Here is a 13,564-nt window from a genome sequence, read left to right as displayed (position 1 = left end):
TGGTTTGGCTGAGAGAATGAACAGAACTTTGTTAGAAAGAGTGAGGTGTATGTTGGCAACCTCAGGAATGCCAAAGAAGTTCTGGGGAGAAGCTGTATCCACTGCAGCTTATTTGATCAATAGATGTCCTTGATCAGCAATACAGATGAAGACACCTATGGAGATGTGGTCTGGTACTAAACCTGAGTATGAAGATTTAAAAGTTTTTGGGTCATTGGTGTATTCTCATGTGAGTGATGATAAGTTGGATCCAAGATCTCAAAAGTGTGTAATGCTGGGATATACTGAAGGTGTTAAGGGATACAGGCTTTGGAGGTTGCAAAATCCAAAGGTGATAGTGAGCAGAAATGTTCAGTGCAGGGAGAATGTCCTGTACAAAGATGTTATGGTGACAATAAACAAAAGTGTATCCAAGAAAGATGATCTTCAGTTTGAGGTGGAGCCAGTGTTAAACAGACCAAAGGTGAATGTTGAAAGGTCTGGTGCAACTTAGGGTGAAACAAGTCAAAGTGGAAGTTCTGATGTAAGTCAGGATGAGACAAGTCAAAGTGTACCAAATTTGGAGGATTACATTTTGGTGGGAGACAGGTCAAAGAGGAAAGCTGTGAAACCACTGAGGTACAGAGATCAAGAAGATATTTCTGCAGTTGCTTTTGTAGCAGCAGAGAAAGAAAGCATCTATGAACCGCTAACTTTTGAAGAAGCTGTTAATTCGGAAGATAGTCAAAAGTGGTATAAAGCAATGGATGAAGAGATGGAGTCTTTGTACAAGAATGGTACTTGGGAGTTGGTAAACAAGCCAAAAGACCAGAAGTTGGTGTCTTGCAAGTGGATCTACAAAATTAAAGAAGGTGTCAAACCAGGAGAAGGTCCAAGATACAAAGCAAGACTGGTGGCTAAGGGATTTACTCAAAAGGCAGGTGTTGATTACAATGAGATCTTTTCTCCTGTAGTCAAACATGTCTCAATTAGAGTTATATTGTCGTTGGTTGCATCATTAGATCTGGAGTTGGAACAAATGGATGTGAAAACTGCATTTTTGCATGGTAATTTGGAGGAAAAGATCTATATGGCACAACCAAAGGGGTATGAGGTCAAAGGCCAAGAAGATAAGGCATGTTTACTGAAGAGGTCCTTGTATGGGCTGAAGCAGTCCCCCAGACAGTGGTACAAAAGATTTGATGAATACATTGTGGGTAGTGGTTTCAGCAGGAGTCCTTATGACAGTTGTGTGTATCATAGGGAGTATGACAGGGGTAAATTTGTCTATTTGCTCTTGTATGTTGATGATATGATAATAGCTTGTGAAAGCAAAAGCCAAATAGAAGAAACCAAACAACTGTTGATGAGAGAGTTTGAAATGAAGGATTTGGGGAAAGCCAGGAAGATACTTGGTATGGAAATCCACAGAAACAGGGCAGAAAAGGTGTTAACACTGTCTCAATCTTCTTATATTGAGAAAGTGTTGAAGAATTATGGAATGGGAGAGTGTAAGCCTGTTACAACTCCTCTTGCAGCTCATTTCAATTTGTCAAAGAAAGATTGTCCTCAAACAGATGAAGAGGAAGAATACATGAGCAAAGTTCCATATGCAAACACTGTTGGGAGTCTGATGTATCTCATGGTCTGCACAAGACCTGATATCGCATATGCTGTTAGTGTGGTGAGCAGGTATATGGCAAATCCTGATAAAAATCATTGGGCAGCAGTGAAGTGGATTCTCAGGTATTTGGCTGGTACAAAGAAACTTGGTTTAAAGTTTGAGAGTCCTGCTGAGAAGGAGAACATGGTCAGTGGTTATGTTGATTCAGATTATGCAAAAGACAAAGATAATGGCAGATCAATAACTGGTTATGTGTTCTCAGTCATGGGGAATGTGGTGAGCTGGAAGTCTCAGTTGCAGCATGTTGTGGCACTATCCACAACTGAGGCTGAATTCATATCTTTAACTGAAGGGGTAAAAGAGTCTTTATGGTTAAAGGGTATGGTTGCTGATTTGGGAATCAGGTTGGATGGTGTGGAGGTGAATTGTGATAATGAAGGTGCTGTCCAGTTGTCAAAGAACAGTGTATTTCATGAGAGAACCAAACACATCAATGTGAAGATGTTTTGGATCAGAGATGTGGTGACTTCTAAGGAAGTGGTGGTCAAGTGGGTTGGAACAGATGTTAACCCAGCTGATGTGATGACCAAGGCTTTGCCAGGTGCAAAGTTTACATTTTGCTTTAACTCATTAAGTTTAGTGAATTGTTACTTAGGTGGAGATTGTAGAGAAAAGTAACATTTCAGTTGTAACTACTGATGAGTATTAATAAATAAGCAAACCACTGTTTGGGACTAAACGAAGACAAACAGCTGATGGAATTCTAAGCACTGCTTGTGATCAAACACTGATGGTGATTAACTAGTGAGGGTAACAACTGATTGTGGTATAACAGCTGCTGGTGGAATAAGCAGTAGATAGTGAATCAGTAGTTTAACACTCTGTTAAGGAGTAGATCAGTGCTTAAGGTGTTAAAGAGCAGTTGTTTAGTTACAAGGTCTGATACTTACATTCTTGTAAGTTCAGGGGGCGTTTGTGGAAATTCTTACAACGGATAGTTGTAACTGAATTTGTGAGTTTAGTATAAATAGGGGGTTGCGGTAGATTGTAGAGTGAGTTCATTAATTTTCAATTTCTTGTAATTTCTTTCTTGTAATTCTCTTTCACATTCAATAAGATTCAATCGTTAATCGTTGATTCTCTGGGTCAATTTCTGGGTTGTTTTTCTAACATATATCATCCATTTTTAGAAAATAGAAGTGAAAAATGGAAGAAGTGATTTTTTTTAGAAAATAGTTAGATGGAGAAGAGAATGGTGAAAAATGGTGTTGTTTATATAAAGAAAAGTTGATTTTTTTTTTTAAAATAACGGCTAGTTCCAACAGTAATATTCCCACTCAAACGGCTAGTTCCAATCGGTGACTATACACCGAAAACCCAACTCCCCGATCACTGAAATGGGGTCGCCGCCAATTCTCCGCTCGGTGAAACAAACTCCCCGATGGAGTCACCGCAATCGTACTGACCCCCCTAAAAATAATGTTGTAGCCTGCATTGCATATATAGTCACAAAAAGGTGTTTCTGGTTCAAAATTGAAGCACTGTTTGGAGTTGTTACATGTTAACGAAGAATTGAATGAATTAGGCAGATTTATACCTAAAGTTATAAAAGCAAATGAAAGAAGTCAAATGATAGATACAGAGTTTTAAAGGAAGTTCTGGTTGCAACTAGCAACATCTTAGAAGTTCAAGGGGCATTTGTGTAAAGCAGAAAATGGTTTGTTAATTAGCCGTTAAGTAGCTGATATAGGGGTTAAGCAGCGAAAAATTCAGCTGGCCTTTCTTCTTCTTGTTGAATTGATACTTGTAATTCCAGTTTTGGATTCGTGACTGATTTATTGAATAAAGTTCTAAATTCTAATTCAATTTGTCGTTTGATTCATTCTATGTTGATGTTTTGAGTCACTTGTTCTTAGGTGTTGTTTGATTTGATTTCAGCTATAATCTTGATGTGGGCCCAAGTGTGGAGGAGCGGGCCATCTTATATTTGGAGGCCCAAGATAGTGTCACAAAAGGGGTTTCACTTTATAACTTGGGCTACGGGTGTCCGTTTTGGGCGTGCGACCAGGCGAATCAATCGTGAGAGCGAGGCTCATCTTTCTACAAACGGCCTATGGCGGTTTGGGTCATCGTTCGGGCCTAAAAACGCTTATTTCTATGAGTTATTTATCGTTTTATGTTTTTTACTACTTTTGGTGGACTTTTATTTCGTTCTAGCTTTTGGCCTAAGTGTTTTTTGAGGCCCGTTTTCAATTTACGTTGTTATTTATATGATTGTAATTAGAGAAGGCAAATCAGTTTGGAAATATATGAAAAGTCATTTTTCTCTGCCAATTCACTAGTGTGTTTTGTGTGTGAAAATCCCAATTTTCGATATTCTTTGAGAATCAACGAATTTTTTTGGAAGAATCGTTCCTGGTATTCTGTGAGAATCAACTGGTCCGATTTCCTATCCCGTTTTCTAGTCTACATCAAATCTTCAACAGAAAGGGAACTCAAAAATAGATTCCTTCGTTCAAGATTGAATTAATACAGAAGAAGATCCTTCCTAAAGAATATTAAAAAGACTGGCAAAAAAATAGCGTACAACGCTAATAAATATTCTTGAAGGTAACTCAATTCACTGCCTAATTGGATAAATGGGCAACAGAATGTTCTGGAGTTCGTTATAAGCATGTAACCAAATGTAATCATAGCAGTTGAATGATTTTAGACAAAGCGGTGTAGGTTCCAAACACTGATGAGATGATGCCGATTGCAATAGTTAACACGCAAAGTGATCCCTAACAACAAAACAGGTAAATGAAAGGGTAAGATAAGAATAAACAGATGAAATAAGTCAAATACACATAGAATTACTTTAATACTTTCTCAGGGTGTGAACATAGGATAGCAATAAATTGCTCTTTTGCCAAAATGTTATTTCTCAACGTGTGAATTAACATTTAACCGGGTTAATATACTGACTACTTTATGGGTTCCTTGATTAAAAAAGTGGCCAGAATTTAAATCAACATGATAGCACATTTGTGATATATTGGGCTAAACTAAGGAGAGTCATATGTGATACCTGAAAGCGAGTTATCTTGCCCTTTAGGAGACGTAAAAAGCAAGCACAGGGAAATATCAATGACTGGAATCACAAAAGATGCATTAGTTTCTGTTAGCAAATGTGAAAAATACTAAAACATATTGTTGAGTTATAATAAACAAAATAAACATATATATTACCCTCTAAGTGTGATTTATGTGTGTTTCTTAAAGCAAAAACAAACAAAAAAAGAGATCCTAAAAATATATATTGTATGGCCTCTTAGTTCAAAGGAAGGACAAATGCAGGGAATAGCTCATTTGGTATGGCATGTAATATAACTTACCACTAGCATTGTTAGTAAAGATCCGATCAGCGACAATACCAGACCTGTAGAAAGAATAAAAAGATCACCAATATGTGTTTCAACAAGCTGAATGAGGAAAAACTGTGGATTTATGATGGTTAGATTTGATTTACTTTACCAACACTCACCACATTTAAGATCATACATGGTCGATAACTTAAGAGAAAAACTCCCAATTTCTTTGTTAATTGCAAATAAACCATCAGTATAGAGTATATTTTTTGCCAATTAAAACGACTTAGCATTCACATTCACATTTCCATTTATTTATCTTTACCCAAATCACTCATTTTTACAAAAAAAAAAAAAAAAAAAAAAAAAAAAAAAAAAAAAACTATGCCATTTTTTTTGGCATTGGTACTAGAAAGAGCTCATTAATGAATGATGTTAATACTAAGATAACAGACAAAGAACAAAAGTGTTTTAATAAGTGATAATGATGCCCTCAGTGTGCACATAAAGCAACATTCATGATGCATTATAAGTGATAAAAATACTAGCACAAGAACCAAAACTGAATACACTAGAGGAATGTCAGTTAGGAGAGCCTACCAAAGAACGGTATCGAGAGGCCTACAAGTAAAGTAGAGATCACCAATGTCGTTCTAATGAGAATGGAATAGAAGCGAGTCTGTTGATGCTTTAATGGTATGAGTTCCTCCAAACTCAGAGCCACCGGAGATATGGTTAACGCATATGTAATTCTTGTTAAGAGGATACAATAGTTCTTTATTGGATAGCTAAATCACATGATGATTTCAGGATCGTGTTTCTAATCCACATTAGATCAGTGCAACATATGAAAAAGAAATATTTTAATGAAGAAAAAATCTTTTTAGGAATAGAAAAGTTTCAAGAGCCTTGATCATGGTTTCACAATAAAAAGGATATTTGGTAAGTGGACTGAATACCTACAAAAAACAATGGTAAGAAGTGAGTACAAAGAAATCTCAAAATATAAATGTAATTACAATCTTTACCACATTAAACACATGATTTTGAAATTAGTTTTCAAGATAAAGGCATGTATTTTTGTTAACATACCGTAGCCCAGACAGCGATTTTGGAGGCAAACAAATTTTTAGGCAGATTGAGCGTGAATTGTGATTCTGTTGATTCCCCAAACATCATGTATCCCAACACGGCAACTCCAGCGTAAAGAAGAGTACATATGGTGAAGCTACAAGAAGAAAAAAAATCCAAGCTATAGAACTACACAAATTACACAAATGATCTTCATATATGAAAATATTGATTGAATGCTAAACATTCACTCTCCGTTGAGAAAATAAGATTTTATTTGGCTGAATATGGGATGATGTTGATTGCAAAAGTGTTCTTACCAAGCTAAAAGGACTAGAGGGTATTGACTTTTCTTTTCCATGGACATATAAATGTTTGGAAGAACAGCATGACCAGCATAACAGTAACCATAAAGCCCAATAGATACAGGCAAAGTGGAAATGTTCAATATTGTGGTACTTTCAGTCTGGAAGCCAACGGAATCCACTAATCCAACCCAAAACAAGCAAATGACCAAAAGAATTGTTACAAAAACTCCGCAAGCTGGATACAAAAGCATAACAAAGTTAAAATTCAAAAAGTTCACAACGTATGTAGATGTTTCACTATCTTTTGCACTAACCAGAGAGGTAACTGAGAACACTCATGTCGCGAAGCCAAACTGAAGGGAGCACAATAAGAGTGATTATAATTGCAAACAAATAATGTGAACTTAGTTGATATCCTCCAAGGTTTAAATGTGCATATGGAAACAAAGAAGATAGGTTATCACTTTCCAAGATTATAAATTCAACGCACGATGCCTGCAATGGGGGAAACACGGGTAATCTAATCAACACGAAAGTCAAGTGATCAAAACATTGGAAAAACTTGGAAGACTATAAAACTTTGTCTGCTCAACAGTGAACCTGCACATGTTTTATCATGGAGAAAAGTATTTTTAAACCAACATTCAAATTGATTCCATCTTTAAAAGAAAAACCCAACTTCACATATAAGGTCTTTACCAACTTCTAGCCTATGCGTGTACACAAAATGCCGGTTAAGTGAACACTTGACTCACCAAATTATAGAAATATTAAGGTTATACAATCATGTTATAATAGCATTCCAATTAGGACTGTAAACGAACCGAACGAACACAAACAATTTGTTCGTGTTCGTTCATTAAGGAAATAAATGAGTTCACGAACGGTTCATGAACACTTACCGAATGAGATATTATATATGTTCATGTTCGTTCGTTAAGGAAATGAATGTGTTTACGAACACAGACAACACAAATAAATTCGGCAAATGCAATGAAGGCTAAAGGTAGATGAGGGAGAGAGCAATACTAGAACTTGAAGCCCTAATCATGAAACGAAGGTCAATAGTATTTTTTTTTATGTGAACAATAAGAAAAGAAAGAGGATGGTATATAAACAAGGTGGAAATAAGGTTTCCTCGTTTAATTGTTAGTGTAATAAAATAAAGAAAAATTCAAGTTTACAAAAAGTTTAGATAAAATGTACAAAAGCTCAAAAATCTTTAATTAACAACACAAACAAACGAACATAAACGAAGGAATGTTCACGAACACGTTACGAACGTTCACGAACACAATTGAACGAACGAGACTTATGTTCATGTTCGTTCATTTAACTAATCGAACAAAATATCTTGTTCATGTTTGTTCGTTTATTAAAACGAACGAACGTAAACAAACTTCTCGCCGAACGGCTAAACGTTCGGTTCGTTTACAGCCCTAATTCCAATCATTTGATTATATTTAGAACGAAAGCCAAAGATATCAAAATGTAAATCTTGTTATACAAACTTTCTTTGTACATATGCATATCACATTTGATATAACAAGCAATAAAAGGATGCAACTTATGAGAAGTGAAAACTTGCATAGGAATATGTTACTTTGAAAGACAAAGAAAAAGATGGGTGGTGACATACTGACATGCTCTTATTTCTTTCTCGAATTATTTCACTTGTTTATATGATCCCCTAATTGAAAGGTTAATTAACAGTCACATAGAACACTCTCACTAAAATACATGAGTTTGCCAGATATACTTACATATAACTCCACATACAAAGCTATCTGCAAAAACAAGAGAAAAAAAATTTGATCAGCAGTTCAGTACCCAGCCATAATGTTAATTGGCATCTATCGAATCCTTATATTTTTCGAAAACTCTAGTTTTGTCCAAAAAAATTTGTTGCAAATGAACTTTAAATCTAGTTTGCAACATCCACTGGGTCATATAATTAAACAGATATAAAATAAGATTATAAGAAATTGTACAGGTGTGTCACTTTTTATGATGGTCAAAGACTAAGAAAGTGCTTAAATCACCAACAAGCTAAGGAAAGTGCTTAAAAGCTAAGAAAAATGTACAGGTGCGTCACTTTTTATTAAGAGAGTGCATAAATCACTAATAAGCATCCAAAATACATTTATCCTCTAGAAAAATAATAGCTATTCAAAGTTTTCAATAGCTCTCTGCCTATCAAATACACAATAAGATCAAATTGTCCCAAATTATAGTAAAAATATTGTAAAGCCAAAGAGTACCTAGCATGGTGGGCTAGAGGGATGACGAACCACTATTTGATAAGGTAAACTAAGTTAATATTCATTTTAGAGTTATGCAACTTAAGTTATATAGCTGGTTAACTATTAGTCTTTATAAGTAATATATTGTTCCTTTAGCCTTTCTTGAGATGTAGGTTGGGAAAGGTACAAAGCTCTAGGCAATTTTTTATGGAATCACTTGTTTATTTAATCATAGAAAAATAAGGATCAAGGGTAATTAATGTAGAACACAATCTTTGTAAAAGTTTGTCATAATTGAATTTGGAGTCAACTACAACACTACTCATAAAATATTCATTCAAATTTGAATATAAAAGTGAACTACAGCACTTAGATATTAATCAAACTTACAGAAACAACTAGACGCCCAATTATGCCAAATGCAGCTTGGCCAATATCTGGGTAACTTTGAAGACCAGGCTTACTATCCAAGCAGCAACGAAGGAGGATACCCGTGTAGAATGAAACAACACAAAAGAAAGAAAGGATAGACAGCCCAGCCCATCCTCCTTGTTTCACCGCATAAGGAGTAGAAAGAAGACCTACTCCACAAAGAAGATTCACACCTACAAGAAATCATCAATGATGGAAAATTACCAAAATATTTTGCCAGTACAATAATTCAACCAGTGACATCATATCATACAAAACATTGGTGCCAATATAAATTAGATTCTTTCCCCTTGTTTTCCATTAGGTTGTAATATTGTATTGAAAATAAGATTGAAGTGTTAAATCATAACAAACTATCCACGCGGATCGAAAGTAAGAAGTTTAAACACCTTTCAGTTTTTTGTAAGAATTAGTAACTTTCTCCATGATTTTAAGTTGATTTGGAGTTACAAAGATCAGACTACCTATTTGGGCTATTGGGGTTTCACCTTTCTAGGTTGTTGAGAGTATTAACCGACTATATTTATATATTATTCGGAATGTATTATATGTTGTATTTATGGTTATTATCTTGTATAGTTTCTTCGTTTACCTCTCTAGTCGGTTAGATTATTTGTGTACATATTCATGTGTATGCCTAATAAAATCATAGGAGTTTATAGAGAACTACAGAGAGTTCATCTCCTTAGCCAAATTAGCTACAAAAATATGGAAGACATTAGTATATATTCATTTGTATGCCTAATAAATTATTGACTGATTGTGGTTTAACTAAAAATAACACATGTTAAAAGCCATATGCTTATTTTTCTCATAGAAGACATTAGTAATAGGTAAACATTCTAAATTTTAGTTTAAACAAAGATAACACATATATACCGTTAACCACAGCTTGGCCGAATGAAATCTTTCCAGTCTGAGGAGATTTCTCTTTTTGAAGCAACCTTTTGGCAGAAGACCCTCGTGAGTGTTTTGGAAGTGAATGATCAGATAAGCTATTATACTCTTGGGGTAGCAAGAGATGGGCGTCCAAACTCGTGAGTGTTTTGGAAGTGCATCTCCTGTTAGGAGACGACGAAAGGAATGAACCACCTAACAATGATAAGTTAGAAGACCCTAGAAAGTTCAGACTAGAAGATGCTACACGACCATAAAGATCCATCGACTTCCTGAAACATAATACCAGGAAAGTTCAGTAAATAAAATTAGGGATGAAATAATGCATTGCAGTACTTGTATTTCATTAGAAATAACCACTTATCTTTACCATAGTTGTTAAAAGCCATTGCCTCTTGCGCCTAGGCCCATTTTTCAGGCGAGGCGAGGCAGTTGCTCTTTAAGTAGAAGAAATTGCGCTTTAATTCTCACGGTGATGGTTCAGGCGCACATTCTCAGCGCGATTCCTAGATTCCGGAGAGTTTCCGGCCAAATTCTCTAAATTCCGACAAGATTTTAGCCAGATTTCTACTTTCATCCAAGGAAATCTATTTTTCTACACTAATGTTTTAGAACTTTTGGTATTAAATAGATGATATAAGGTGTTATATAAAAGATTTTGTTTATTTTGTTTGAAGAATAGTTTTACTATTTCTAATACATAATATATTTTAATTTTATTTCATAATGTGCTTTATTTTTCTCAGGCGCTCGCTTTTTTTTTCTTTTTTTTTTTTTGCGCTTTGCGCCTAGGCCTCAGGTGAGGCCTATGCGCCTTGAGTGCGCCTAGCGCCTTTAATAACTATGATCTTTACTACCAGTTTAGAAACCTAATTGTTTGATTAATAACCCATATAAATTTGAACGTCAAGGTAATAATCGCTTAATATATCCTCTCTGAAGAATACAAAACAAAAAATTATGGGCCAAAAATAATAACACCAAAAGGGAAGAGGGTAATACCTATAACTTCTAGGCCATGATGGGTCCAAAGAGTTAGGATTGCTGCTATGAGGGTCGTTATCCGCATATATGGAAGAATAGCAATCCTTCCCAGTATCTTCGTCTTCATCTCCATTGAAATCCTTATCTTCATCGCCATCAAAATCCTTATCTTTATCTTCATCTCCGTCAAAATTCGTTTCTTTATCCTCATTTTCAGTCTCAACAAGAAAGATGTAGTCAGATTCCATATTATCCATTCTCTCAACCTTTAAGCTTTCTCTTTAAATCTTCAAAACCAGAAACATCATAAAACTTCATATTACACATTCAGATGTTACTTTGTCTTAAACAATGGTATAACGTCCAAAACCACAAACAATTGCACACAAGATCAGCTCAACATTTTTGGGAGACCGGATTCTAAAATTGGCCGTTTACGTGATAAAAAATATCTTTTTGTTAGGATTCTAACACGTGGGAATACGATCACACATTTATACGATTTTTTAAGGCATAGAAGCACGTGTATTACAATTGTGAGTGTTTTAATTAGTGAATTGAATACCCTTCCAAGTATACTTTTTCTGTGTTATCGTGTTGTAGAAACCTGAAAATTTGACGAAATGAATCCTTAAATCACTTATTCAAATCCAATTTGTGAGAACGCAAAAAAAAAAAAAAATGATAAAATGGCAAAAATTCATTATCTACACTTTCTATGTTGTCAATACCAACATTGTAAAGCCATATTCAATAACCAAGAACTGATGTACGGATTCAGTATATAATCAAGAAATTTAGGGATCTCTTAAATGCGGGGCCTAAATCAACAACTTATTTTTAACAGTCTAGCCGTCCCTCATATACCCAAAGCAATACCATACTGTTTTATTGATACAAATCCTAAAAAAATCCAAAGTGTTGATATATAAACGTAAAATGTTTACAATATCCTTAACACAATACTTTACTATAGCCAATACGATTTGACAACATATATAACACTGATTACAGCCAAAACAATTTGATATATATGTACCTGTTTTTGAATGCTAGCAGTGACAAATTTTGACAAACAATTGAGGTGTTGTGAATGCAAAGATCTCTAAAGAATAGAGGTGGAACAGAGGGAGAAGGCTCCGTCTGTTGCTGATAGCCTGATATTGCGGCTCAGCATATAGACTATATATAGACTTCAACCTAATAAAATATAAATATTAATTAATAATATTAAATATGAAACAAGTTTCACATTTCGTCACGGCATAAATATTTTACATAATTGGTACTTCAATTAATTTTAAATGTTATGGGATTTATTTTCTTCATTTTATTAATGTTAATCATAACTATATTTGATTTTAAATCTGTTAGCTGTGCAGCCTGCAATGAGGTGTTCATGAATGTGTAATGATGATAGTGGATGTCATATGGTGTGCATGGATAATTATTAACTAATGATGATCGTGGATGTCATATGGTGTCCATGGATGATTAATGATGATAGTGGATGTCATATGGTGTGTTCATGGATAATTAATGATATTAGTGGATTTAGTAGAAGAAGTTTCAATTTCCATGTGTTTATGGCCAAATACTGGATTTCATGGAAAACAATCCGATCTCCAGTAGTAATCACATTTTTAGAAACTAATTAAATGGTTTAAACTGCAACAAACAAGTCGGCCTACTTGAGATAAGATTTACGGATTCGTTTAGCGTTCTATTTTGATGGTTTCGGGATTTGGCGGACGGTTTGATAACTTGAAACCAACCTGGTCACCAAAACAGACGTTTAATTTTTTTTTTCATATACGTTTTTCATTCTTTCGAAAACCAAGCAAACCATTAACCCCTAACCCTACAAGCCAAATTGTCAAGCCGCTAAAATCAGTTGGCCCAATGACTCATCTAATCCTTCCGGTTTGGTTTGTAGTTTTTGTAGGTTTCGTATTTTTATCAACCCAAGATAGCATTCCAAATAGTGTATGAATTCACCATTAGACTAAGGTATTATGATTCCCATAATTAGGGGGGGGGGGGTGTGTTGTTTTCCAGATTTATGGGATTTCTTCCTGAAATGGTGTATAGGCATTATTGTCTAGTGAAGACAGATATGATCGGGTGGTTATGTTGGTGGCACGATGATACTCCGGTGGTCCGTCAATGATCCAAATTTGCATTTAAAAAAAGACTAAGGTATCCTGAGTGCACAAAATCGATAATCGGATAAAACATAAAGTTTATACGCAAAAACAAATATTCTCGATTATGAGAAAACGAGGTTGTAATTTCGGGTGGTTAACTGAGAAAAATAAATTCATTCTTGGGTTGAATTGTCACAACGATTATATTGAAAGGCAAAAGATCAAATACAAATAATCTTAACATACTAAACATACAAATTGAAGGAAAACCCAAAAAGACAAGGTGGCATTTTTGTAATTACCACCAACTATCAAAGTTACAACCAAAAATACCTAAAAAAACACAAAATTTTTTTTTTTTTAACATTTTTATTAAAAAATCGCTACATTTCGTTAGCAAAAAAAAAAAAAATAATAAATTTTTTTTTTGGCTGCTACTAAAAGTAGCGATTTTTTAATAAAAAATGTTAAAAAAATAAAATAAAATAAAATAATTTGTGTGTGTTTTTTTTATTTTTTTAGGTTTTTT

The 13,564-nt window shown here is 34.6% G+C and overlaps 1 protein-coding gene across 1 annotated transcript; it reads right to left on the bottom strand.

Moving 5' to 3' along the window:
* Positions 1–4,102: 4,102 nt before the first annotated feature.
* On the bottom strand, positions 4,103–12,040 carry LOC110872443 (amino acid transporter AVT1C). The gene is made up of 13 exons (XM_022121241.2): positions 11,928–12,040; positions 10,907–11,175; positions 9,887–10,176; positions 8,966–9,180; positions 8,096–8,119; positions 6,647–6,827; positions 6,345–6,567; positions 6,046–6,181; positions 5,893–5,912; positions 5,554–5,699; positions 4,981–5,024; positions 4,674–4,736; positions 4,103–4,386 (listed from the first exon to the last, which is right to left on the bottom strand). Exons 2-13 carry the CDS (start codon positions 11,143–11,145, stop codon positions 4,294–4,296), a joined length of 1,674 nt encoding a protein of 557 aa, XP_021976933.1. The 5' UTR covers positions 11,146–11,175; positions 11,928–12,040; the 3' UTR covers positions 4,103–4,293.
* Positions 12,041–13,564: the final 1,524 nt, after the last annotated feature.

This window comes from Helianthus annuus, chromosome 8, assembly GCF_002127325.2.
Source record: "Helianthus annuus cultivar XRQ/B chromosome 8, HanXRQr2.0-SUNRISE, whole genome shotgun sequence".
NCBI classification, from domain to species: Eukaryota; Viridiplantae; Streptophyta; class Magnoliopsida; order Asterales; family Asteraceae; genus Helianthus; species Helianthus annuus.
The sequence above is the reverse complement of the archived record's forward strand: the minus strand, read 5'-3'. Positions and strand labels throughout refer to the sequence as shown.

Bases quoted from the DNA above. Each gene is read 5' to 3' on its own strand.
- LOC110872443 (XM_022121241.2), bottom strand. From the start codon at position 11,145: ATGGATAATATGGAATCTGACTACATCTTTCTTGTTGAGACTGAAAAT. The intron at 9,181-9,886 runs GTATATATGTGT...GATTTCTTGTAG, and splicing joins CGGCCAAGCTGTGGTTAACG to GTGTGAATCTTCTTTGTGGA. The intron at 8,120-8,965 runs GTAAGTTTGATT...TTGTTTTTGCAG, and splicing joins TTGGGCGTCTAGTTGTTTCT to ATAGCTTTGTATGTGGAGTT.